Genomic DNA, 22,849 nt, shown 5'->3' with positions numbered 1-22,849 from the left:
AACTGCTTTTCCTTCTTATATCTGAACGACCGTCTCCTGTGTGACTCTAGATGAGTTTAGCCCATACATGGGCAGGAGAGCGTCCAGCACTCTGTCTCTGATCAACGGGTCGGCGTCTCCCAGAGCAGAACCCTCCGGGTCTCAGTCCGTCCCACCGAGGAAGAAGCTTCTGAAGGCTCCCAGCCTCGCCGAGCTGGACAGCTCCGACTCTGATGTGAGTGTGTTTTTTTGTTTGTTTTTTAAAATGTATTTCTGTTTTAAATTGCACATCTCACATGTGCACTGTCAATACTGACTGAAGTGCTTGTATATGCTCCACACATTCAGGAAGAGATTGCTGGCCGCAAATCCGCAAGCAGCTCCAGTGTGGCGACATCTTTGATGGATGACACGTCGCCAGAATGTGCGCTGGGGAAGAAAAGTGAGTCAGGGAATATTACTAAAACCTGACACAGCTCCGTTGCCTGAATTTTAATCAAACAGTTTCATGTTTTCCAGAGTCTTTTTTTTTCTTTGCTGTGTCTGCTTATGCTCAGTAGTCCTCGAGCCCTGAATTGAACCGACTCAATCAGTTCTTTATGGTTAAATTAACTCCTTTGATTTCTTCTACCTATTATTGTTTTTTTCTATGAACAACAGCTCCGCCCATGTTCCTGCCCATCTCCTCTACACCTCAGCCAGAAAGGCGTCAGACTCCCCAGAGGAGACACTCAATTGAGAAGGAAACACCGACCAACGTCCGACCGTTTCTGCCGCCGTCCAAACAGAACTCCAAGTCTCTGGTGAGCCACACCCTCATGTATCCGCTATATACCATAGGATTTCAACAGGGGGTCTGCGGGCCCCTAGGTGGTCCATGGAGGTACTGGGGGGGGTCGCAAAATCTTTGGTTGATTAGACATTTTTTGTATTTTGTTTTTCCTTTTCCAAACAGTTTCCCCTCACAAATTTAAATTTCTTTAAATACAAAGACAGTCAAGCTTGAAATTATTTATACCCCCGGCAAATTGCAGGGTAAATTTCCCATAGAGTGTGACAGTTTGCAAAGGGTATGAATAATTTTGGACATGCCATGCGTTGTTCAAATGTAAATAAAGGCTGAGAAATAATTCTTTCCACAATGATGCCTCTTGTGCATCGTCTTATTATCTTCTGGGAGACGCCTGTGTCATTTCCAATCAAGACAAAACTTGCTGGTTGAATAAAAGTTTAAAACTTTGAGTCTAAATTGGCCAGGGGTAGGCATTATTTTGGGCTCGACTGTATGAGTCCAACACATCTTAGCAAAGGGATAAAAGCGGTTCACTCAATCAGCGATACAGGAGCTGTCTCAACAGACCTGTCAATCTGAGCTTCCTCTGCACAGTAGGCCCCGCCCATATCGCTGCTGAGCCAATCACGAGGCTGCATATTACACGCTGACTCAATTGGCCAAGAGCCTATTCAGTCCCCAGGTGAAATCCCAGATGCATGTTGCAATATAATATTGGCAGAGGCTGAAATTGCTTGGTGATTCACTGTTTACATCCTACTGTTGCACAAGTTTGAAATAAAAAAAAATAATATTTGAACCTGTATATTATTTGAATGGCTTAATATTGAAGTTAATGATCTTAAATGATTAAATGATAACAATAATGTTTATTTATAAGGCTGAGTTTAATCTACTTAATCTCTCCATCAGTTTGGGGGTCCTTGGCCTGAAAAACATTGAAGACCGCTGCTGTACACCGTAAAATATCTTACATGACATTTTTAGGTTATTAGATAAAATATAGTAGTTTTAAACCAAAGTACACTTGGACCTCTTCCCGCTTGCTTAACTCGGTGCTTTCTGCAGGCAGTGCAGGCCTGGTCATTGCAGTCAGATAAATTAATAATACAGAGAAACACAGGGAGACATGGAGGATGGGTAATAGATAAAGAGAGCATCTGGAAAGTAAATGAGGAGGGACCGAAACTAACGCACACTGTCCTCTGTCTTATTCTTTTGTTTGCATGACATTCGCCCAGCCCCAGATTCCTTCCCCCATCCTCAGAATCACACAGTATATATGCTCACTGTATCTCTGTCAAACTGCAGGTTGGCTTCTATTATTCTGCTTTCCCGCACGCACCTCCACCTTCTCTCGTTCAGGTCGGGACGGTAGCGACAATTCGCTCCTGGATTCCCTCCTCCCTCCCGCTCCTCCTCCTCCTCCTCACACGCCCTTCTCCCTCCGTTCTCCACCCTTTGCGGAGCTCCCACCCTATCGAGGCATTTGCGTTGGGGTTGATGAGGGCAGGTTTTGCTCTGTGCGGGAGCGTTTACATCAGACGGAGAGAGTCAGCCAAGGTTTGCCAGTCTCTCCTCAGTCTGTCCTGGCGTCGTAGCTGTAGCTGTAGCTGCCCATCCGCTCCTAATGCTGCTGCCTTCACCCGTCACTCACCTAGAGCAGGATCCTGCTGTGGTAGACTTGTGATCAGATAGTGACCAGTACCATTGGCTGCATTGCTTTCAATAACAAATTAACACAAGTAGGTACAGCAAAAACTCATTTAAAGCTGCTCTCTGTAGAACAAATGATTTGTTAGTTGCATAGATGCATTTAGGATGAATTGTTTGCTATCATTGCCTGATTTATTTTATTTTATTTTATGTTTGTGTGATTGTCAGTTTGAGCAGCACACACTCTCCTCACATGAACAAATATAAAACCTAGCAACCCAATGGAAACCCAGGTACTTGTTTCCATGCAACATGAAGGTCCTATCGACGGGAGTCAGCGAGACCTGGAGTGTGTTTCCTCACTTCCAGCAGGTTCCTCAGTTTAGCTGAGGGTGAAAATGGAAGCGGCTTTTTAAGTGCTTTTGTGGCCACCTCAGATTATTCAGCCCACCACCGTTTGCAAGCTCACAGATCCATTCCTCTGCCTTCCACTGGGCTATTTGTGGTTTGAAGAAATTGTCAGATTGTAACTAATGTTGGGAATTTCGTCAGACGTGTCCACTCCCCACCCCCGGCAATTCCAACCACGTCTTGTAGGGATTTTCTCTTCTCTGAAATATTTTCAGCGGTTCAAGACTTCCTTGCCACTGGGCTCCCCCTGGTGGTGAAGTGAGGTGCAACACAAACAGTCCGTGCAAAATATGGGGTCAAAGTTTACTATTTGGGGAGTTTTTCTCAACCACAGTCTGGTAGCAAATGCTAGTTTGCAGGCCACTAGCAGTCTGTGGCCCAGTATTAAGGAATTTTTAAGTTTGTCAGATGACAAGAAGTTTAAACAAGAAGGGGACTGACAGAACTATAGTATGACTGAATTGTTTCTGAACACTGTTGACTTGTAAATATAAGCTAAAACTATTAAACAATTCAACATATAATAAACAGAAATGTAGATACAGAAAAAAAAAATGTCCGTGTTTGCCAGCGTAATTACAACATTTAGCTTTAACGTTATCTCTGCTGTCCTCAAACGTATGATCACCTTGTACACTTTCTATACATACTCACAAAACCTTGGCAATTGTGGCTATAAAGGAAATACTTTATGTGTATGACCTACTTTATTTATGTGGAAGTAACTACCCTGAGACTCTAGACACACTGAGAAGATTTTGACTCTCACCACTTATCTTTCACCGCCCACTGCCCCGAAAGGTGCTGAGGGAGGCCTGTAACTGTAAAACGAACGCTGTGTGTCAGATATGCTGTTGACTGGATCACTCACTCTGGTGTGTTGCTGCAGGAGGAGTTCTGTTTCCCCGTGGAGTGTCTCTCTCTGACGGTGGAGGAGGTGATGCACATCAGACAGGTGCTTGTGAAGGCAGAGCTGGAGAAGTTCCAGCAGTACAAAGAAATCTACACTGCAATGAAGAAAGGAAAGGTAGTTTTTACGGCGCGCCTCTCTTGTATCATGCACATGTTCTGTGTCTTCGTCTTTTCATTAAGCAACCATCCTGAAAGTGGATGAGCACGTAATTATTCTCGGTGCATCTTAATAATTTACTCAATGTCTTTTTTTTTTTTAATGTTTATATTGCAGCTTTGCTTCTGTTGTCGAACCAAAAGGTTTTCCTTTTTCACCTGGTCCTACGTCTGCCAGTTCTGCAAAAAGTAAAACACTTAAGCTTGTTATTTTTTGCATTATGCATTATTCTTTATGTATTTAATAACCTATGACCACTTACATTCATCTCTTCCTCTTCCTGTTTTCTTTCCCTATCTTCTCTTTGCAGGCCTGTATGTTCACAGTGCTGCAAAAAGGTAACTCATGCAGGACAATATCAATGACATTTTTTCACTCATCACCGTAGGGAAAGCACATGTGAAATAAATTCATATATAAACATAAGTGAAATAAAAAAAAATTTAATATAAATGTAATATAAGGTATTGTAAAGTCAAAAATTATGTTGATGAATGGGCGGAGCTGGTTTCAAGGCCACAGTCCCAAAGCTTAAAGTTCAATTCCTAGACAACGAACATGTTCCTTCCTAGTAATGTGTTGTTAATTAAAAGCACAAGCTATACAAACATATTAGTGAAGGATATCATGATGCTGCCCTGGTTTAATAAGTCACAGAGTTCCTGACTCCTGGTTAGGTCTCCGATGACCCATGAAGACAGTGGGGAGATCCAACTTCTATCATCATCCCTCCACGTCATGGCCTGTGTAGCTCACTGTGTCCTCTCTGAAACTGTGTAATTTGGTGGGTTTGGTTGGTCACGGCATTGCTGTAAACAATGGAGCTTCAGAGTTTTGCTAAAACTCCTCTAAGCCACATGGTTACAGAAGGACACTGTCTAGGAAAGAATTTACAACCATGTTGGCTAAACTACAAAGATCAAAATTTAGGAAAATCAAAAAGCCTGAACCACTGAAAAATGCAACTAGCTCTAACACAGTCATTGGCTGTTGAACAAGTTTCTTGTGTATGTCCGCACTCTCATGTTACAATGTGAGAACACAATGTTTCACAATTAAGCATCTTTTGCCTCAGTGTTATTTCTCAATGCGAAACCTGTTCCCTTTCTAACAGATGCGACTGCCGTCCAAACCTTACTCCAGTTTGCCCATTTACTCCATTGGCTCCACCAACACTCTTCCCAGGGAGAGAATAAGTGCCATGTCCGCTATAGGACAGGGGCTGTCCGTGGCCGGAGACCCGGGGCCATCAGCAGTGGGAGGAGAAACTGCTTCCCCGTCTTTGAAAGGAGCAACAAAAGCAGCGTCTAAAGGAGCGGGTAAAGGTTCTGGATCACCGGCAGCAGCCGCTAAACCTGAGAAATCGTCCGGCAGTGGGCAGCGCCACGGCATCCAGAAAACCATGTCCAAGTAAGAGCTGCAAACAGCATCATTCACTCTGTGAAAGGAGAGGGTTTGATTTATTTTTATAGGTAGAAATAGAATCAAAAGTGAAATGAACATCGGGTTCTGCGATGCAGGTTATGCACTGACATCACTGTGAATGGTGAAATGCGTCAATAAATGCAGCAAGATCAAGAAAAATGTGGTCATAATATTATGCCTGATCAGCGTATAGTTTCACGCACTAAAAATTCCGTTTGGATCCATTCAAACCAAACTGTTATTTATTTATTTTTTTTCCATGTAGGCTTTCGAAGCACGGCTCTTTAAAATCTCACGAGGAACTGGAGCTTCCCTCTGAGCTGACGGAGGACTGGGCCACCATGGAGGTCTGTGTGGACTGCAAGAAGTTCATCTCCGACATAATCGCCTCCAGCAAGCACAGTTTGTCACTGGCCACCAAGAGGGCTCGCTTAAAACGCAAGACTCAGTCCTTCTACCTGTCCTCCCCAAAAGGAAGGGAGGAATACCGGCCCTCTGAACGAACAATCAACGAAATCTGAAGCTCTTTGTCCATCTGACTGGCTGCTTCCAGCTCCCTCCAGTGGCAAAGTTACACTGGATATGATTTTAGCATCTATGCCGACTTGAGTCAAAGCGAGCTACCAGAATGGCTCTGGTTTTTGTTGTCACGTCCTGATCATCGTGTACATCTACTCCAGACAGCACTCGGTAGATCTACCAGTAGAGTAAACGCCGGCCACAGACATTAAACTAAAAGAGGAGGACAGATTAGAAATCAAAGGGGGCCGACTTCCCTGTCCTCTGATAGCACAACACAGTGGTCGACCCTATCTCACGTTCAAATCAAAGCACAATACAGATGAGAGACTGTGGTGTAAACTGGGTGATGCTCAAGAAAATATGTCTGGGTTTTGTATGGGCTATAATTTAGTTTTTTACGTGTGTGTGTGTATGTGTGCAGTAAATGATTGTTCGATAAGATGTCACCCTGTTTTAATTTTTGTTTTTTTGTCATGAAACGCAGCATTGCCCACATTATGTGTCCCTCCCCAGATTGCACCACGAAAAAGGAAATCAATGGTTATGTACTATAATCCCAGATGATATGAGTTCACATGAGGTGTTGCCCTCCTAGAGTTGGCACTTTTGGATTTCTTTTGTTGCGCACGAGAAAGTTGAGAAACCCGTCCATATCTGCATTATATAATAATGTCTGGTCCCACTGAGCCACGTTTCTTCAATTGACTCATAGAATCTAGGGTTACAATAAATAACCACTTTACTCATTTGCACAGGTTACGCCCCCTAAAAGCCGTTACTATGGGGATGAGGGTGTCATGTGAGGTCAGTGCCACATGATGGCACTAAAGATTCACAAGTAGAAAACAAAAAATTACTCCATGAGTTTTTCCAGCTGCTTCAGTGAAGGGAAGACGTTTGTGGAGTGAAACCACTGATAAAGTCAAAAGTCCGTTTTTTTTATGCTAATTAGTGCCAAATAATAGCTTTCTTCTCATCTGCACAGTGTGTCACCCAAGGAAAAGTTGATTCCCCCGATGGATTTTTGAAGTAGTCTGCCTCTTCAAAATAAAATATTGAGGCAATGCTCAAAATAGAGATATTATACATATTAACATAACATATCGGGTGTTTTTATTAATACTTTAACACTCAAAAAGTCACTTGTTTGCTTTTTTGGAAATCTGTGTTTCCAACAGAGCCCCATACACTTAAAATCAGAGGCATAAATAAAGAAAATAAGAACGTTTTAGACCCTTTAAAGCACATTGACTCTTCATTATAATCATTATTTACTCATTTGCACAACTGGAATAAAAATATTTTTACCTACAGAATCATGTCTAGGTTGTTTCAGACTTGCCTTTTCTGTGCATATACTTGTTTTGTTTTTTTAATGTACCTTTTCAGTACACAATATGTTCTAACTCCTTTTCTTCACACTGAGATGTTGACTTGTCTTTGTATGTTTGTATTGTGTAAATATCAGTAATAATTAAATGCCTCATGTACAGACAGTTAAACCCAGTTCACTGTATAGGCAGCAAAAAACAAAAAAACAACAACAACACACTGTCCTGCTGTGTAACACATACACAAATCTTAATATAATGTCTTTATGATTTATCCTTTGTCATTCAGATCCTTGTTGGCAGAAAGCAACATCTGCCTCGTCACCTGGGTGCTTATTTGATTCATCCTCCGTATATATATATATATTTATGCCTTAAAAGTTGCCTTTTAGTCACTCACACATTGAACAGTCATCTACTGTTACTGTACATACTTTGTTTCCAATGATTTGTTTGTAGATCACTTACTCGTGTGTTGCATCGGTGACGACGGTGAGATGTGCTGCACATCTGCGTCTCTGAAGGGGAAACTGTCCCAGTGCATTGTGTTCAGGTCTGAGTTCAGGGGAGGAGCAGAAGTCTGCAGAAGGAAAAAAATAAAAATAAATAAATAACCTCAAGGTGTGACAGACAGCATCATGCATGTACTACAGTGTAGCTTGTACCTTCAGTCTGTATTACCTTCAAGCTATAGCTCCCTGCAGAGAGTGCAGCAAATGATGACTACAATAATAAAATGTAATGCAATACCTGACTACCGACTCGTGTCTTTTATTTAGAAAATATGCAAAACTCATAACTAATTCTAATCTCAAGGTAATAAGTTTTCCCGTGAGAAAGTACTTAGTAACAATGATCTTCTAGAAAAGGAAGACAAATGTTTTGCAAGAAGAGTAAAGGAAGCTCACTGTGAATTTCTAAACAGAGGAGGCAGACTGAGATACAATCAATTTACAAACTTCAGCCCCCAGAACGTTTCACACCTCGAAACTGAACTTCTCTGGACATTAATGGCTGCTTAATTCATTGGGGAAGAAAAAAAGAACATATAAAAACTTTGTCCTCCAAGATAAGTAGCTGATGTTGACATAAGTTGTGCCAGTTTCTTTTGGGCAACACCTACAGGTGATGATAAAAACAATAAGATCCCAACTCCAACTTGAAGCTAAATGGATGGGGACTAAAAGATGTTCAAGAAAAATGTTAAAGTCATGTTGCTTCTTGGAGGAAAATCAGAATTAGATTAAGTGACTGCCTTCCACTACTAGAAGGAGTGAGTACAGTCCCTGTCGTAATTGACAGTAAAGGACAGATCCTGGACAAAAACTATTCCCAGATTCACGATACCAGTCCTGGAGACAACGCCATCCACAGGAACTACAGATTAATACTTAATCTTTAGAATGGTGTGAATTTTCGCATTGTGAGCAAATAAAGACAAAATGCGTAAGAATACACCAGATTGAGTTTAGACACTGGATGGATGTGATGAAAAGCAACCGCTGAAAGAGGGAATCTAGGTGGCGCTGCCTCCCATCACTCATCACTGGGGTTGCTGTTGCTGTGTTGTTCTTTGAGACGTCATGAGGAGACAGTTGGAAGCAACATCGCCACAACATAACAAAGACTATTATGTAATTGAGGGAGAATTTAATGTAGGAATGGAACAAAATCACATGAACCCTACAGCCAAGTCCTCTGAGGCTGTGGTTTGAGCTACACACTCGTTTAATTAGTTTGACCTGAGGTGTGAGATGACTTCAGTGCCACTAGAGGTCAGTGTAAGATCAAAGTTAAACCTACTGTTCATCAGGTGTTCAACAAACTGATGAAAGTAACATTTTGGACGTTGACATATAAAGTAAAAAAAAAATCTTTTCTATTTGATTTTAACATGACATAAAATTTCACTCCATAGGATTTCCCACATTTGTCTGCCTTTCGTATTTTCTTCAAAGTAATATTTCAATGGATTTTACGCAATTATAGATCAAACATATGCAATATTGTTGGTTTCATACAATAGCTGCCGCTTGATCATTTCTTCAAGCTCACCAAAACACTTTATGATCTCACTCTCTTTACTTTCAAATGGATCTCTGAGCAGGTTGATAAACACAGAGTTCAGTATGAGGGGAGATTCCTTCATAAAAGTAAAGACTGAAACACATTGTTTGTACGGGATTCTTGTGATTCATCCCTGTGTCATGACGACATTTTAAATCTGAAAGGCAACACGTTTGTTCAGTGTCATAATTCAGGATGAGAAGAGCCGTAAAGAGTGTCCGAAAAGCATTTTTAGCACTTAAAATTATGTATTATTTAGTTCCTAGAACCCAGTTTTAAGAGTTCTTTTTTAGTTCCTCCTTCTGGGGAGGTGTTTTCCCACAACGCAAGAGTAACCTCAAGTGACTAAGTGTACGATGATCGGTCGAAGAAATGACTGCAGCACTGGCAGATGCCAGTTAAAAAGAAAACACTGTTAAAATGCTATAAAGAACAGCTCATAATGCAAAAATGGATTAAAACACAGTGAAATGGACTAAATGTGAGGTCAAGATTTTACTGAGCTCACATGCATTTTGTGTAGAACTCATTCAAATTGATGATGTGAATGCAAACAGGAAAAAATCACGTGAAGATACTAGATGAGGTGGAGCTCCCCAGTGGGTAGTTAGTTAGAGTGGCCTTTCTTTTGCTCCATTTGTGCTGCTGTTGCAGGGATTATAGCGGAGTATTTAGTTGCTATAGAGCCAGAGTTAAATTTATTTAACTCAGCACAGACTCAAATGAATAACGATGTTGAGCCACATCTGCTTGGTGCGTAAATGAGTGTACGTGACCCGCTCATTAACCGATTCAGTAACATGCAGCAACGAAAAAAAGAGATGAGATATCAGCGCTGTGTTTTCCCGAAACCTGCTCCCTCTGCCTTGATTTACCTCCAAAAATGTGTCACTGCAGGTTTAATCTCCTTAAGGAGGCCTCTGCTCGGCTGCAATAAATGTGAATAATCCTTTAACCACTGCTGTTAAGCGTCAAACAGAACAAAACCAAGCAGATCCTGCCCAAGGCGGAGAAAAATGACTCCGCAACCGGGCAGTGTTTGGAATAACGATCGTGCCCTTTCGCTGTTAACATGACTGTAGCGAAACATGCCAGCGTGAGGAGAGGATACAGTTGTAGCGGTGTGCCTGCAGGTGCTGGCGGCCTGCGATAACAGCAGTGTCCTCCAAGTCGCTCTCTCCTCCCACTAGACTCTATCTCTTCAGAATCATCTCATCTCGCACCGTCTCCAGCTCCGAGCTTCCAACGTTCGCCTGGCTCTCCCCAAGGGACCTCTGATAAAAACGTCCTCAATCCCTTATCGCCCTCCTTCATCGGTGAAGCTGAAAAAATTCCCTTCTCCTGTCTTCCTATTGTTATCTCAGTGTTCCAAATGGCCTTTAAGTTATAACTTGAGATGCTCTTGATCGGGAACATATGTCCTTATTTAAGCTGAACTGTGCTGCGTGCTTGTGTTACGGCCCTAAAGAGGAATCATGCTGCTTACACATCTGTATAATGTTAGACCAAAAACTAGCTGGCATACGGTGTATTTTGGATGGTTCCTGGTGCAGTGTATCCATAGCATAGTGTTCCCAGCATGTCTGACTCCAGCCTCTAAATGCAAAAACATGAGTTAAGTGTTTATTTTTGGTTATAAATTAATCAGGAAATTTATTGTCAGTGCATTTATCCAAAAACTTATTACAGGATATTGTTACAAAGTTTGGTGGCTCCAATAACAAAACACAAGCTAAAAGATGCTTAACATTTTGTTACAACGAATGAGCCCCTTTGACACTGCACATGTCATTTGATCTACGATTAATAGAAAAACACTGACGAGTGCCACTATCTCGGGTTTCATGGGGCCTTCCTGAGTTAAGACAGATAAAATTTTGCACAGCTTGCGATGAATCTTTCTTAGTTTTCATTCTTTCTTTACGTAAACCCTTGACTCACCAGACTTATGGTAAAACAGTAATGTGGTGCAACAAGGCAGAAACTCAAGAGATCAGACGGGATTTTAGTTGACCCCACCTCCCAGTTAAGCTGTAATGTCAAAACCACTGATTTTGCAGTGAAAGCAAATTTAATCCTACCTAGTTTCAAAGGTGTTTACGAGGAAAACTTCTCTGCATTTGCAGACGTAAACAGGCATGGATGACTCTGTAATACTTTTTAGTGGTGGGATGAGACAGAGATCGTGACACTCTGGACTAAGTTGTGATTTTAAAAAGTTTCATGAAGAAACAAAAAGAAACAAACAAAAAACAAACACTTTTCTATTATGTGTAATTCTAGATTAGGGATGGGCATCGATAAGATTTTATTGATACCGATGTTGTTATCGATTCCCTCATCAATTCCTCCTGTGAATATCTATCTAGACTTCTAGACTACCTAGAAATAGCAGTCGTTTCGTGGGAACAACAGCAATTATTTGGGTTTCTAAACAAGAGATAAGAGCTTGTGTAAGCAAACAAATGGGAAATTAGTCACTGGATCCTCACTAGCACTGCTCTGCTGAGATTTATCGATAGCTGCACTTGTTGAACAGAGATTGTCCAATACTCTCTCAGTATTTAATGCTTCATCATGTTGGTGGTGATGACGCCTTTGCTTGAAATTATGCTGCTGCATAAGATGCACATTGCGCTGCTACAGTCCCTTCTGGTAAAGTGAAGCCACGCTTTCCACCGTTTCAGTCTCTCTTATCTGCACCATAAGTAGCACGCACATTATGCACGAGATTAAAAAAGTTGAACAATTATCCATCTGGTTGTTGTTTGAAATGCCAGTCTGCAGTATGAGCGACTCATGTCAACCGTAATGGGAGCCTTATTGACATGGTATTAACACACTGAAAAGGCACATATCGCTATATCGTGTGGAGGAGGAGGACATGTTCCCTTCAGTTTTTCCATTTTCTCCGCTGCATGTGAACTGGGAGAACAACCGCACTCGGAAAGTGGGTTTTCAAGCATAGCTTGATTAAGTTGTGCACGTAAACGCACATGCAGATGTTAACGATGTGCCTCAGTGTAAAGATTCTTTTTCTTCTTTCATTTTATGGTGGTTGACAAACAACTTTTAGGTGCATTACCGCCACCGTCTGGACTGGGATGTTAAGATTCGGAACTAGATTCTAGATGTATCTTTGAAATGGGAGTTATGGCACCCTCTCCATTCATTTAGACAGATATCTGGTCTTGCATGCACTCTGAAATATTGCGTGTCGTTACCAAGATGACTGCTGTGTAGCTTCACTACAAGAACTACAAGATGTTCTCCAGCATAAATACTAGGTCTTAATAATGGCAATTAAATATAGTGTGTTCTGCGTGCATGAACCAAAGTTAACTTATAACTTTGTAAGAATTCTGTTTTGCTTCCCTGTTTCACAGCTTTGTGCTCAGCTAAAATAACCAGTTTTATATTTTGCATCCAGGTGTTACTGCAATGATATCTTTCTTTTCATCTAACTCTCAGCAGGAAATCAAATAAACCTATACATATAAATATATATTTGTGTCTGGCCTTCAGAGTGAAGCACATCATCATATCATATCAGGTAGGAAGCCTAGGATTTCCCCGAGTGTGTGGCCACAGCAGAAGCTGATCGAGGCTCCTGGTGCCATGTTCAGTCCCTTTAATCCCCTGGCTGACCTGTGACTGTCACTGTGACTGACTGGTGAGCCACTGGGTACGACGAGAGGATTAATGTGGTAAAACGTCAAATAATAGCACATCGCTAACAGCGAACACACAATTATATTAGATTAGATTAGATTAGATTAGATTAGATTAGATTAGATTAGATTAAATCAGAATAAATCTTTACGACGTCTGAGGGTAAATTCATGTTAATGCTGCAGCACGTGAAGATAGAAGAGAACAAAGCAGAGCTGCGAATAAAAGTCAACAGTAAATTGAGTCGTGTCAAATGTAATAGAGCTGCCAACGACACAAACAAACAGTGTTTTAAAAGAGATGTTAATGAGAGGATAAGAGCGTAGATAAGGTCCAAATGGATAAAATGTGAGAATATATGCGGCAAGAAACAGAGTCAACATAACAGGAGGACTGGTAATTAGAGCTACTGATACGATCAGCAGAATAACAATGTCACCAAAGTCGATTTTTAATGTTTTTGTCCCAAATTTAAAGAGAAATTAAGTCAAACCATGTTTCCGTGTGCCCTCCAACTCTGCCCTCTGTAACTAATCATGCAAAATATAATAAAGCAGCCTTGTCTCTTAATGGCTACATGCTTGGTTTTGTCACTCCAGTGTCTCCTCCGTGGCCTCTGCAGACTCTGGACCAGATCCTGACACTTGACTTCAAGAAGAGGTTCTCCTCTGTGGTCGGTATCAGAATACATTATGCAAACACCCAGGTCTGTCTCTTACTGCTTCTATATATATATGTTTCTGTTGCCCGGTCAAGCCACATCAACCTCACTATTATATTCATTAAACCATTATTATATCTTGCCATCAACGTCTTATTTGCTTCCGCCATTAATTCTTCTGTCAAAGATTGGAGGCGGCTTTTCAAGAGCCTGTGTCTGGGGAAAAAGGCCGGCGCTGCAGAGGATGGACCAGCTGCATCCTGACATCCCCATCACCGTCATCTACAGCATCTGCTCCAGGACTCAGGCCGCACCTCCAGAGAAATGAGACCACACGTTTCATGTCGAGATTATGGTAAATTAACACAAATGGCTTTCTTCACTTGAATCCCTGTACCTGTTATTATTTAAGAGTTTGTGGAAGTGAACTCCTTGTCGATTAAAATTGTTTCTCATTAAATATTCTTGATAAAACATGACACAAAAGTCTTTTAACTGCATCTAATTTTTGGCACCTACAAAATAAAATCGTCTCTGATGTCGCAGAGTTGGTTCAACTGTCGCCATGTGACCAAGGTTAACACGTTTTAGTCACATGTCTGCAAGGTTTCCTGTACATTAAGGGGCTTGCTGAGGAACACAGGGATGTGCAGTTAAAGTGTCAGTTATTGTTTGCCATCTGGCTTTGTTTTCTGTCTTAGTGACCTGTTTTTGTCCTTTTTTATAGATTCTCTTGCAAAATAATCTGCTATTTTGCACTGCCCATCTTGCACCAATTGCCTCAATTACCACATTCACTTAACTTAGTCATTATGTTCCAAATTTTTTAGCATTTTTGAATTTCTCTGCCCACACTGTGTATACTGAAGGCTGTATATTCTTGTATACTTTGTACATTATTTCAAATTTGATACTGTGTTTTAACATTCTTTTTATATATATTTCGTAAATACATTCGCTGCTACTGTGACAAGGTAATTTACCATATGTGGGATAAATAAACATTGTCTTATGTCTTAGAGCTCAAGCTCCAGATGAAGTTCTGATCAGTGATTCTGTCACATTTTCCAGACCAAAAACAGACTCCGAGCTGACGTTGCTGATCAAATCCCAAATTTAATGATAATTTGCATCATTCTTACCGTTATCAAATAGCGCTTTAGATGAAGATGTGTTTATACCCTGCAACATTTTCTTCTCATGTCTCTTCCAAACACAGTGACAAAAGGAACATTTTAACATCTACTTATTCCACTGAACACACAAAGCCTCAGAGCGTTATGTTCTTCACCGGAAGTATTTGATGAAATATTCTGTCAAATCAGTACATAAATATTTTACGAGGCATTTTGTTTTTCACCTATTGAAAGGTATTGATAATTGTTTGACATGATATCAAACTGAAGACAATCTCAGTGCAGTGTTTCCTGTGTGGCGCTTGACCTGGGATTTGTGGTTTTTCCGTATGATTCTGATACAGACAGGAAGTATAAAGTACCACTGCATCAGCACCGGGAAGATGCTTTACATAAATCTGCTGCCAATAATAACCCATTCTGCAGAATCTGACCTCTGTGGTTGTTTACAGGCTTTTCTCTTTTATTAACTCGAGTGTTTCACTGATGTATGATGCTCATGTGAGAGCATGGAGGTGCTGAGCAGCAGTGGTCCGTGGGTTAACAGGTATAACAGTTTCTCTCCTTACTGCTCAATGGTTGAGGCTGAAATTACGTTTCTCATGTGGATATTAAGTGTGACAGAAACTATTTAGATGTATTTTAATAAAAAAATAAATAAAAATCTCAAATAGAGCCTGTAATGACTGCACTGGTTTACTAAGACTGTTTAGGTTGAGATGCACTGGATGTTTTATGTCAGAGGAATCTGTGTCACCCACTTTACTCATTAAAAGCTCTCTAGACAGTACAGTCTTACTTTCCAGCCTCCATAATGAGCTCTGAGAATTACAAGCAGCAACCATCCAAGTGTTTTACCTTTCAGGCAACAAGGCTATGTTTCTTTAGAGAAAAGAAGAAGAAGAAAAAAACATATTTTTCTCACATAAATATCAAAGAAATCAACTGTGTGTTTAACTGTGAAAACAGAATTTCAGTAAAACAAATAAAATAAGTGTACGCATTAATAGAGAATTTTAATGTAACATTATACCACATATTATATTACCTTTGATTTAGAAGACCAACAACCAGATTAATAATGCCATTTTATGTATTAAATCCAGAAAAAACAACATTTAGAGCCAGTATTTGTGAAATACACACCACTTACACGTAGTTCTCTACAACAAAAATACTGAGCAGCTAAATGAAATGTGGGGCCACATACAGATATGTCCCAAGGCTACACATAAGTAACATATTAGTTCAACAAATATCACTATGATGATTCATTTTTAAAAGAAAACACAGAAATTCCAGTTTTAGTCATTTCAGTTTAAACTGTGCACTACACTTGTAGCACAAAGCAAACACCCAGGGAAATTTACAGGTGGGACTGAGGCTATAGAGTTGCATTACTGCAAAGCCCTTGACTACGTATTATAATCTAAATTTTATAATTTGCATTGCTCTGCTTCCCTTTAAAATCTCTCTCACTAGTCCCTTCATTTATCCCTAGTGCAAGACTAAGTCACCACAGAGCCTCTTAATGGCTGCAGCTGCAGATGCAGTGTAAACCTAAATAATGTGCATATTAAAGAAACCAGCAGAAAGTCTGCAGAGTGTCTGTGTAGGATAATGGACTCTCATTCATCTCTAGAAAAACTATATTTAGACCTAGCAGCATGTGTTGAAATAGCCGATTTCCTAATTGAAATGCTCTAATGTAATCTGTGTCTATAATATGAAAGAGACTCGGAGTGGAGACCCGAGCATAAAGTGATGTTAATGCATTTCCGAGGAATAGCGTCTCCACCGGATCGGACAGGACAGGAAACTGTTAATAGCCCTGCTATTTCTGCCATATTCATAATGTAAACACAAATAAAATGTTTTCCTCCAAACAACCGCGGCCCTACTTCCCTTCCTTGTCTTCTGACACTTTTGAATAATTTCACTCCAACTCCAATTTGGGTTTTCATCATGTGTTTAATCTGCGATGCAGCGCTTTCCTTCTGCTTCTGCCCATCCCTGGCTTTTCATTTTAATGGAGCAAAGGTGACAGATGGATCAATATTTGTCCTCCAGCCCCCGTTATCATTTGAAAGCTGTCATCCTTCTGCCAGTGTGAAAAATTATTCCTGTTTGTGTTCGACACAGCGTCTCTGCAGTTCCTCCTCGCGGCCACTAGAGGGCGCTCGCGTGAAGACTTGCACCCCGCGGAAAGCCTCACTTCGCCCCCCTTTTATTTGTCTCCACTCCTTTCCGCCTTTTCATTGCATTTGCAGAGGAAGCAGACTGAAACCAAACATGTGACTCGAGAAATGTTTCCACAGCAGCGATTGCTAAGGCGGTGGTGAGGACAGTAAAAACACTGCTCTGGAACAGGGAGTGTTTTATGAACTGAGGATGTCAGGCGGATGTACACTGTGTTTACCTCACCACCACCACCACCACCATCCTCCCTCTCTGTTTCCATCCTTAGATCCGGACTCAACATTAACGCAGACATCGATCGTGAAAGACATCCTATCTGTTTTTATTCTCCCTGCTCTTTCATCAATTACAAGGGGGGGAGATAATGCAAGCTCATGTGAAAGTATTTCTGAGTCATACGGAGCTGGTGGGGGCAGTTTTGTCCCACTCAGCTCTTTGGAAAATGACTGGGGTGGGTGTAATGAAGCCTTCTTTCTTTTGCCGCTCAGGTTGTTGAAGAGCCTCGGAGCCAGAAGGAGTGTCATCCGTTTCATTAAGAAGCTTCATCGGGGCTCTGTGTTTGTAGAAGGGTATTACATCCTACCAGATATCTGCCTCAGATTGACTGGTGATTGCTTATACATGGATATGAATCCTCACCCACTGAGACAGAGCTTTCCTGGGTGGCTTATCAGTGGCATTAGTTGGATACCAGGCAATTAACTCGGAGCACACCTCAGGGTACACGCAATAAAGCTACAGTAATGCCATCCTCCCTCTGACATGAGACCATTAAATGCAACATGGCAGGGTGGGGCCACTACAGAGACGTGAGTCACTCCTCCGACTGACAATATCCTTCTGGTGAATCACAGGACTGATTACTGAAGCCGGAGTTTTCGCTCAACCATTCGCTGCCCAATCGAATGTGAGGAGCTGCATCATTATCATCATCATCATCATCATCACCAACCGAGAATCAGGTCCCAAATGAAGTAATAATGGAGAAGTGTATAGACGCACCGCTGAAGAGAGCATTGCGCAGTCTTTTAAAAATCGCCATGCCTTGAAGCTTCCCCAGCAGACAGGCGCCATCAAGCGTCTTCTTTTACATGCAGGTCCGAGCCCCCGTCTGTCCTGCCGTGCTGTGCAGCTTCAGGGAACACCCGAGCGTCGACGGGAGACGATAGGTGATGTGAACATGCATTCGGCCCGAGTCTTTTTTCCATCAGCCAGACACGCAGTATTTATTTAAGTTGTTTTTTTATTCTACTTTATCTATGTTCTCAGTGAAAATAGCTAGGATGTTCTAGTACTTAATAGTATGACCCCATATCACACTGGATCTCAACTCATCTTCTACTACCACTTATCCTCACTAGGTTTGCAGGGGTCTGCAGAGGTAGTGCAGGGGAGGTCGCTAAATCTTTCGTTGATTAGACATTTATATATATATATTTTAAATTTCCCCCTCAAATTTAAATTTCTTTGAATATACATTAACAATAGGGGTCCCTACTTAATCTCTCCATCAGTTTGGAGGTCCTTGGCCTTAAAAAACGTTGAAGACCTCTGATCTAGATTATAGAAGAAGCTCTGAAATTTTAATAATTATGATTCACAAAAACTCAAACCAGTAAGGCATAACATTATGACCACTTTCCTTAATATTGTGTAGGTCTCCCTTGTGGCTCTAAAACAGTTGTGACTCATCAGAGAATGGACATGGAGCTTGCTGTGATGTGGGCGTCCCTTGTCTGGTCTAGGTGCTTCATGTCTAAGTAACATCCATATGAAAGAATGCCAGGTCTAAAAGTTTCCCAGCAGAACACTGTATCGTCACGAGATGGTCACTGTTATTGACTTCTCTCGTCAGTGGTTTTAATGTTGTGGCTGATCGCTTTACCAGCAAAAATTAAAATCATAAAATCTAAATGGTTTTACTAATGCACACTACCAAGTTGTGCAGCGAACAAAAACTTCTTGCTGCACTATATGTAATGTACATTGATTTGAATTTAACAACATATTAAGCATAGACGTGCCAATGCTGCTACGTTGCATCCGTCATTATTTTTATTGCCTGGTTGCCACACAGTCTGTTTAATTTTATTGTTTTTAGTTTTTTATGAATGAGAAAAACTTGTTGCGCGTAACCTACAAATATTACGGTAGTCGGTCGCACTGCTATTTTTAAATATGTCAAAATAAATGAAGCCGTAATTGTCCCTGTTTCTTAATTTCATCTCTACCCTAACTCTTTTTTTTTTTTTTTTTCTTTTAGCTGCGAGCTGTAAATGTCAGCAGGCAGTGCTAACATGGGGCCATGCAAACCTGTGCTGGTTTTCATGTTTAGTGTGGGATTATTCTACAATATTTACTCATCATCGTGGTAAAGTAGTCCATCTTTAGTCAGTCTACTGCATTAAAGCCTCTCTCAACCAGTAGAAAATGTTGCAAACACATGATAATGCATGAAAAAAAGACATGATACTGTCAAAGTTTCAAAAAAAATATCATGATATACATTTTTGGTCATTTCTGGTCAGTTAATTAGTAGAAGTGGTACCTAAAAACTATATTCTTTTCCCACAGAGTTAATTTGCCTCACAGTGCAAGCGAAAAGCGTGTCTAAGTTATACACCATGGCAATGTTTAACCTCAAGCTACACATCCGCCTCTAAATATACTCGTCTGTAACAAGTGTCCTGTTTTGAGGGAACGAAGGATGAGAGAGAAAGATGGAGGGAGACGGAGGAAAGAAAGCAGAGGAGAAAGACCTTTACTCTGGGGCACAGACCAGGCCAGACCAGGCTCGTCTTGTCTGGGTTGCTAGGTAACCGGCAAGGCGCCTGATCTAATTTATTAAATTCAGCCTCTCGCCTCCTCTGTATCTCTCTCTCTCTCTCTTTTTCTTCCTGTGTCTGTCTCGCTCGCTCACTTTCGGCCTCCATGCTGCTTTCCCTATCTGTCGTTATCTTTCCCACCCTCTAAGGCGCTTATCTCCCTCCCCTCCCCTCCCCTCTTCTCCTCACTCTTCCTCTTTTCTCCCCCCCCCTCACTCTATCAGACGCTCCCCAGCTGCCTGTGTGTATATGTGCCCATGTCGTTCTCTCTCTCATCCTCCCTCCATCTCAGACCTCAGACAGCGTATCCTCTCAGGCTGTGCGGCAGTGCCACCCCCATATCTTTCACACCGAGCCGTGAGTACCGCCCTCAGGCAGGCCAGACCTTCTGCGACTAACCAAGCACACAAAACAAGCGCGCATGTAAACACACACTCGCACGCAAACAAACCACATTACCATTTAGACTGTGACTTTGTCTTGCTTTTTCTCTGAGCCCAGATTTATAAATGTTGATGCTTCTCACTACAAAGCACTTTGCTCTGCTTATTGCCTGAATTATTCAACATCGCCGTCGCTATCTTCAACCCAATCAATGATCGTTCAAGTTCCAGATAATCAATAAAGGAGCGGGCGTACGCCCTCTATCACAAACAATATTTACGCCTAGTTTGTGTTCAGAGTTCCAGGCTTACTTTAATATTCCGTGTTGGCAATTTGCAACAGTAGGATAATTGCTAAATGCTGTTTGAGGCCCTGTACGAGTAACCAGCTTAAACATAAGGTGGGGTTTACTGTATAGAACAGTCCAGGTTATATTTGCAATCTAGCGTCGCAAATATGACGTCTCTCTAATGCATCCCTGTAAGTCCAAATTAATGCCATGTATCTGCAGCATGCAATATGTAAATATGAGAGTGTGAGTGGTGAACAGTTTTGAAAACAAGGCCTAGTCCCTTTTGCACCTGTGCAAGAGCACATCAACAAATATGCTTGTTGAAAGCTAAAAAACATCCATTCAATAACTTCAATAATTAGTCTAATTCAGCTGTTAGTGCCGCCAAAGGTGCAGTGGAATTATTTAGCTGAAGTAACGCCAGTCAGTCTTCCAACAGTGAGACACCTGATGAGATAAAAGCCTGGGAGCCAGAACCGACTTCTCCGCCCACACATCTTTGCTCCTGGAAAAGATCTGCCAGGCCAATCAAATAGTTTGGGTGGGGCTTTATGCGGTAATGCACAGAAGACGCACCCTACACATTTTACATTTTAAAGCTGCTGCGACAATAATATGGTTATATATTTTCAATATTTCTCAGTATTTAATATTGACAACCTCTCTTGTAAATCTCTTGCAAATAATATCATTTTGGACTTATTTTTATATGCTGTATTTTTGCACTGAAAAGGAGAAGCTCTCCAATCTCGTAATACAATGTATAATGATAATAAAGGGCATTCTGTTCTGTTCTATTCTATGATTAGTCAATTGCACGCAGTTATAATTTCTGTTAGTGTCATGCATTTGCTTTTGAAAGGCTACAGTTTCCTCATTGCTCCACAAAGATTTTTAACTTCTCCATTTCTCTTTATTTGACATTAGTAGCACTATAAAAACAAAGCATCATATTTGAAAAGGAAGTGTTTTTTTTGGAAAAAAAATATGTCCTCATGAGATTATTTCATTCGATATTATAATAAAATCACTAATCGCGACTGAACGTTGTTGTACAAATGCAGAATTGCAAATAATGAAGTCCCAATGTCCTCAGTCGAGTACTTGCCAACTATATATAGCTAATAAAAGTTAATAAGCAAAAATAAAATTGATGAGGTTTTATATCTTGTCCATTTTTGTTATGCGATCAGCTATAGAATATATCCGCTCATGTTTTTACATCAACTAGTATCTAGTTAAGGGGATAAAAGTTTATATGAATCAGAATACGTTGCCACAACCCTAAAACTTAATTTAACAGGACGCAGGGTCTCAGGAGGTCAGTGCTTCCATTGCACTTTGTCATGGTTGTATTTATTGAACTGTTTAGTTTGAGACACATCTCCTAACATAATTACATTTTCCTCTCTCCGTGTTTATTAACGCCCATATTAATCATAAATCATGTAGATAAACACGCTCATTGTTACAAACCCAGTAGCCTCGCCTGATTGCTGACATACTGCCCAGCTTCAGTCTCTTTGCCAGGACTGTGAAATTTTAAGTTGACTGTTTTATTCAGGTATTACCCTGATAGCTACCAACCACTACTTTTTTTACAGAGCCAAATGTCCTCTAATCAGCTGCACACATTAAGAGCAACCTGTAAAAAAATAAATAAATAAATAAATAAAACTCATTTAAGGTAATTTAACTTTGAAGCTAAGTGCAGGATAAATGACTGGCCATTACATTCCAGGCCTTGCCAAATGAGTCCACACAATGCTGATTAAAAAAAAGCTAATCACCACCGTGGCAGAGCTTGTGTTTTATAAATTCAGTGTCTCTGGTGGCGTGAAAGAATGAATAAGTTAAAAGCGGTACCTGTTGTTCAGAGGGAGGATTAGAGCAAGGAGGACTGTGGGGGGGTGGGTGGGAAGGCTCATGCCTTTACTAAAATGTTCTGCAGGTAAACAACAATACAAATATACAAGAACTCCATGAAATGACATTAAAATAGTCAGAATATATAAAAGATGCATAAGGCAGCATCTGATGTCAGTCCCACTGCCGGGAAAGAAGTGGTTCTTCTTCTCATCAAGGGTTCGGTTGATCGTGACCTCAGCAGAATGACATCAGTGGCACCATTGTATGCACGGAAGCCCTCAGTCATCATTTTGTCAGCCACGGTGACACAGCAAACTGGGGAGATGTCAGGTTACCCAGAAGTTCGGCTATACCCGTTTGCGGCAGCGGATGAGATGAGACGCCTTTTAAAACATTAAAAAACCCAGGAATCCAAAACCACAAAAAGAATTTTTACCTCTCAGCTCACCTATTCCACCCCACCCCCATCCTGAATTAGGTCTCTATGAATCACCACCACCCTTAGGAGCTCCTGTATGTGTATATGACAGAATCAGAAGGAGATGAAAAAGAGAAATA

The 22,849-nt window shown here is 41.0% G+C and overlaps 1 protein-coding gene across 5 annotated transcripts in view; it reads left to right on the top strand.

Moving 5' to 3' along the window:
• Window positions 1-7,940, top strand: part of LOC125016660 (protein spire homolog 1-like) — a 35,991-nt gene extending 28,051 nt beyond the window's left edge. For 3 of the 5 annotated variants that reach the window (XM_047599284.1, XM_047599282.1, XM_047599283.1), the window contains 9 exons: window positions 51-214; window positions 328-421; window positions 640-782; window positions 2,084-2,335; window positions 3,729-3,866; window positions 4,026-4,096; window positions 4,219-4,246; window positions 5,023-5,318; window positions 5,599-7,940. In XM_047599284.1, the coding sequence (XP_047455240.1) occupies window positions 51-214; window positions 328-421; window positions 640-782; window positions 2,084-2,335; window positions 3,729-3,866; window positions 4,026-4,096; window positions 4,219-4,246; window positions 5,023-5,318; window positions 5,599-5,854 (1,442 nt within the window). In that variant the 3' untranslated portion in view covers window positions 5,855-7,940. The remainder of the gene's footprint in view (window positions 1-50; window positions 215-327; window positions 422-639; window positions 783-2,083; window positions 2,336-3,728; window positions 3,867-4,025; window positions 4,097-4,218; window positions 4,247-5,022; window positions 5,319-5,598) is intronic. The other 2 variants (XM_047599285.1, XM_047599286.1) reach the window with 1 other exon arrangement.
• The last annotated feature ends 14,909 nt before the right edge of the window (window positions 7,941-22,849 follow it).

This window comes from Mugil cephalus, chromosome 11 (genome assembly GCF_022458985.1).
Source record: "Mugil cephalus isolate CIBA_MC_2020 chromosome 11, CIBA_Mcephalus_1.1, whole genome shotgun sequence".
Taxonomy (NCBI): Eukaryota; Metazoa; Chordata; class Actinopteri; order Mugiliformes; family Mugilidae; genus Mugil; species Mugil cephalus.
The sequence above is the reverse complement of the archived record's forward strand: the minus strand, read 5'-3'. Positions and strand labels throughout refer to the sequence as shown.